At 35.0% G+C, this 4,847-nt stretch overlaps 1 protein-coding gene across 3 annotated transcripts in view; it reads right to left on the bottom strand.

Moving 5' to 3' along the window:
* HEATR5B (HEAT repeat containing 5B) overlaps nt 1-4,847 on the bottom strand; it is a 103,260-nt gene that overhangs the window by 846 nt on the left and 97,567 nt on the right. For all 3 annotated transcript variants that reach the window (XM_010838608.1, XM_010838609.1, XM_010838610.1), the window contains 2 exons: nt 2,696-2,909; nt 34-170 (listed from right to left, as the gene is read on the bottom strand). In XM_010838608.1, coding sequence (XP_010836910.1) covers nt 34-170; nt 2,696-2,909 — 351 coding nt within the window. The remainder of the gene's footprint in view (nt 1-33; nt 171-2,695; nt 2,910-4,847) is intronic.

Raw genomic sequence — 4,847 nt, 5'->3', positions numbered from 1 at the left:
ATAAAGGTTTACTGTCTTGAAAGCGTGTGGATACAGAGGTCCAATATGCATTAAATTCTGGAGTGCAAACTCATGGAGATCTTTGGAAGCTGTGCTTGCTGAGGCAAAAGAATTTTCATCCAGCAGGTAAGAGATCAAAGTGGGAACTAAAAGAGCAAGTAATTGGACTCCTGCAAATAACAAAGATAAAGTCTGAAGATGCTCATGAATCTGAAAATTACAGTAAACCTTTATTTAACCCTAGGCAATTACCACAGTAGTCTGAATTATAATAAAACACAAGTAAATGTGCCCAATCTATTTTAGACCTCAATAATTATTCATTATTAATATTGAATATTTATTAATTCTCCAAGCCACGTTAGCGTAGGAAATCAGGTTTGATTTCCTGTTAAGACTGTATATTTTGCATTTATACTAATTGTTTTATTTTAAAAAATACTGGCTAAAAGGTAAAAATGAAGAATTTTACAAAGGCCACTGGTAAAATGTATTTTGAGAATAAAATTGTGAAAATTCCAAGGGTATTCCAGAATAGGAAGGTTGGAAGTTTAATGCAACAAGGAACAGAAACCTGAAGCATTCATTAGGAGGAAGAAACCATCAAAGCATGAGCTAATGTATACATTAATGTGATGACAACCATTTCCCTTTGGTTTGTGCACGGCAGTTAGCCTCAGATTTAGTATTAATTTTCAAAAAGTGACGACTGCCTATTCTACCTCTTGGAAGTCTTACTATAGTACAAAACATCTGAGTAAAGCAGTCCTTTAAAAAATGAAATCATTATGGTGCTTACTGTTGATATAGCCCATTAATACTAAATACTAGAAACTGGTTTGAGAATTGAAGCTACATTGCCTCAGTTATTTCATACTTTAAATTAATTGGCTCTTACATGGAAAATTAAAGGGTTATTTATTAAATGAACCTTGTTAAATCTAACTATTAAACTATATTTAATTTCATGAATAATACATGAATATATTCTTGCTGTTAAAAGAATTCAAACAATAGAGAATTATTTGAAAAAGTATAAGACTCTCTTCCCTACCTAAATTAGAACACCTGTTCAGGAATTGATCCCAAGAGTCAACTCAAGTCAGACATAATTTAATACTAACTATGCAAAAGTCAATAAGCTCAATGTTGAGATTATGAAATGAATAAGATTTAGTCTGTATGTTTATGGAATTTACACTGAGTAAAATACAAATAAAAACAAAATTATGTTGAGTCACCAAACATGGACCATGATGTCAGCCATAACATTTCTATCCAAATAATGTTAACATCTAGTTTCAACTAAACTTATCAGCTCCTCCCAAACAGCTCTTCTTCCTGAACTTCTCAATTTTAAGACGGCTTCCATGCTTCTTCCAAGTAACACAGTAATATTTGGCTCTTCTCTTTCTCTTGTCCCTATAACCTATACTCATCAAGTCAGATCAATTTTTTTTCCACAATCACTTCTATACTCTTCTCTTCCACTGCAGTAATTCTGGATTATCATTTTATAGGGAACTTATCAGCAATAGCTTTTTTAAAATCTCCACTACCTTTCTAACATCTGTGAAATTCTTTCAAGAGAAGAGGAAAAATTTTATGATAGAAAAACTGATGCAATTTTTACCCAGAGAATAATCTGGCAATATATATTAAAAGTCTTAAAAATGTGCCTTCCTTTCAACCCAATAATTTCACTTAAAAAAATTATCTGATAGAAGTAACACACAGGAGGAGATAGCTCTTCATCTTTTAAACTCTGTTTTGGACTATGGGGGTAAATGATCATGGGCCTGGCAAGGCATTTAAGAACATCCGTCCCACTGCTACCACCATTTGTGAAAAATGGAAGGTTCCACTAATCAGATACCACATTTCAGAGTTCTGTTAAGACCCCAGAGGAATGACTCTAGTTATACTGTTAAATTCTACTTCTACTGTTTTTTATTCTGTTAATGCAAATTTACTTCATTTAAAAAAAACATAGAGTGATCACAGATAATAAAACGTCAATTTAAAAAAAAAATAAGTGTGCAAAGATATCTGTGCAAGAACACTCATTCCAGTTATTGATGATCTTAAAAAACTGGAAACAGCTTAAGAATTCATCATAAGGTACTAGTTTTAAAAGTACACTCTTTCTGTAACGATTAGAAGTCATATTTTTGAAGATAAATTTTAGATTGTGATGAAATCTAAGCTTAGGGAATAAAGAGGAGTAAGTATTAAGTTGCATAAGTCTCTGGTTAAATGGATGTATATGGTAGTTTTTCATCAAATTAAAAAACAATAATTTTAAATTCTGTAGTATTTTAATACTGATGTTTAGCATGAATACTAATCTGGTCCTATTTATTAAAAAGCTTTTATATATCTCTTACAAACACCAAAATGTGTTATTCTTAAAAATATATTAAACAGCCATATTTTCCCTAGTTCTTAAACAGTACTTTCCTAGAAGAAAAGATCCATGGGTTGAAATGCATCCGTAATTTATTTTAAACTCTTGCTCTTAAATATAAATCAATTCAATTTTGTTAGCAACACAGGCAAAAACATTAAGCTTTGACATACTAACAACCTTTAGAAAATTTACTGCTGCAATGGCCTTTTGCAAGTAGCAAATAAGATTAATATGTAATACAAATCTTCATTTTAGACTAGTGGCTTTTTAGAGGAAAATACTTACTGTTCTGTTCTTCCCCAAGAGCAACCAATGTTTCAAGAACTTTGATTCCTTCTTGAACAGCTAAGAGTTCTGTACTACTGCCTGGTCTGTTTCTTTCAACAGCTTTTAGCTTTTCAACTACTATTGGAGCTAAGGAATGGATATAAGGAGTTGAAAGGGCGCGATTCGAATGTTGAAAAACTGAGAGGAGAAGCTGGTAACATTTGGCTTGAACCTATAAAAGAAAATAATTTTATTAATTTACATGTGTGACAGTTCTTATTTGCTCTACAATCACATTGCATCTTAATATGTATGGAAAACAAGCAATACTGCAGGATGAAAATAGAAATGTGATGAATTAATGCCATTTCTACTTATAGAAATGGAATAATAAAACTTCTAATATGCTAACTAAATAAAATTGAAATTAATCAAACATTCCTTATATGTTAGCGCCCAAATTACCACTGCTTATATACTTTTTATATTTCTTTACTGTGTAAGAAATTAGGTAACAGGAATTCTAATTATTGTTTTTAATTCTATCTTTAGTTTACAACTGTCCCTCTCACCCTCGTCCAAGGTAAGGAGCAATCACTGCGCTTCGCTGGAGCAGCCGTGAAGAGATACCCCACGCCCAAGGTAAGAGAAACCCAAGTAAGACGGTAGGTATTGCAAGAGGGCATCAGAGAGCAAACACACTAAAACCTTACTCACAGAAAACTAGTCAATCTAATCACACGAGGACCACAGCCTTGTCTAACTCAATGAAACTAAGCCATGCCTGTGGGGCAACCCAAGACGGGCGGGTCATGGTGGAGAGATTTGACAGAATGTGGTCCACTGGAGAAGGGAATGGCAAACCACTTCAGTATTGCCTTTAGAACCCCATGAACAGTATGAAAAGGCAAAATGATAGGATACTGAAAGAGAAACTCCCCAGGTCAGTAGGTGCCCAATATGCTACTGAAGATCAGTGGAGAAATAACTCCAGAAAGAATGAAGGGATGGAGCCAAAGCAAAAACAATACCCAGCTGTGGATGTGACTGGTGATAGAAGCAAGGTCCAATGCTGTAAAGAGCAATATTGCATAGGAACCTGGACTGTCAGGTCCATGAATCAAGGCAAATTGGAAGTGGTCAAACAAGAGATGGCAAGAGTGAATGTCGACATTCTAGGAATCAGCGAACTGAAATGGACTGGAATGGGTGAATTTAACTCAGATGACCATTATATATACTACTGCGGGCAGGAATTCCTCAGAAGAAATGGAGTAGCCATCATGGTCAACAAAAGAGTCTGAAATGCAGTACTTGGATGCAATCTCAAAAAAGACAGAATGATCTCTGTTCGTTTCCAAGGCAAACCATTCAATATCAGAGTAATCCAAGTCTATGCCCCAACCAGTAACGCTGAAGAAGCTGAAGTTGAACGGTTCTATGAAGACCTACAAGACCTTTTAGAACTAACACCCAAAAAAGATGTCCTTTTCATTATAGGGGACTGGAATGCAAAAGTAGGAAGTCAAGAAACACCTGGAGTAGCAGGCAAATTTGGCCTTGGAATATGGAATGAAGCAAGGCAAAGACTGATAGAGTTTTGCCAAGAAAATGCACTGGTCATAACAAACACCCTCTTCCAACAACACAAGAGAAGACTCTATCTATGGACATCACCAGATGGTCAACACTGAAATCAGATTGATTATATTCTTTGCCAAAGATGGAGAAGCTCTATACAGTCAGCAAAAACAAGACCAGGAGCTGACTGTGGCTCAGACCATGAACTCCTTATTGCCAAATTCAGACTTAAATTGAAGAAAGTAGGGAAAACCACTAGACCATTCAGGTATGACCTAAATCAAATCCCTTATGATTATACAGTGGAAGTGAGAAATAGATTTAAGGGACTAGATCTGATAGACAGAGTGCATGATGAACTATGGAATGAGGTTCGTGACACTGTACAGGAGACAGGGATCAAGACCATCCCATGGAAAAGAAATGCAAAAAAGCAAAATGGCTGTCTGGGGAGGCCTTACAAATAGCTGTGAAAAGAGGAGAAGTGAAAAGCAAAGGAGAAAAGGAAAGATATAAACATCTGAATGCAGAGTTTCAAAGAATAGCAAGAAGAGATAAGAAAGCCTTCTTCGGCGATCAATGCAAAGAA

The sequence above is a fragment of the Bison bison genome, unplaced genomic scaffold, assembly GCF_000754665.1.
Source record: "Bison bison bison isolate TAMUID 2011002044 unplaced genomic scaffold, Bison_UMD1.0 scf7180017864100, whole genome shotgun sequence".
Lineage (NCBI taxonomy): Eukaryota > Metazoa > Chordata > Mammalia > Artiodactyla > Bovidae > Bison > Bison bison.
Note: the sequence above shows the minus strand (reverse complement) of the source record. Positions and strands in the feature narration are given on the sequence as shown.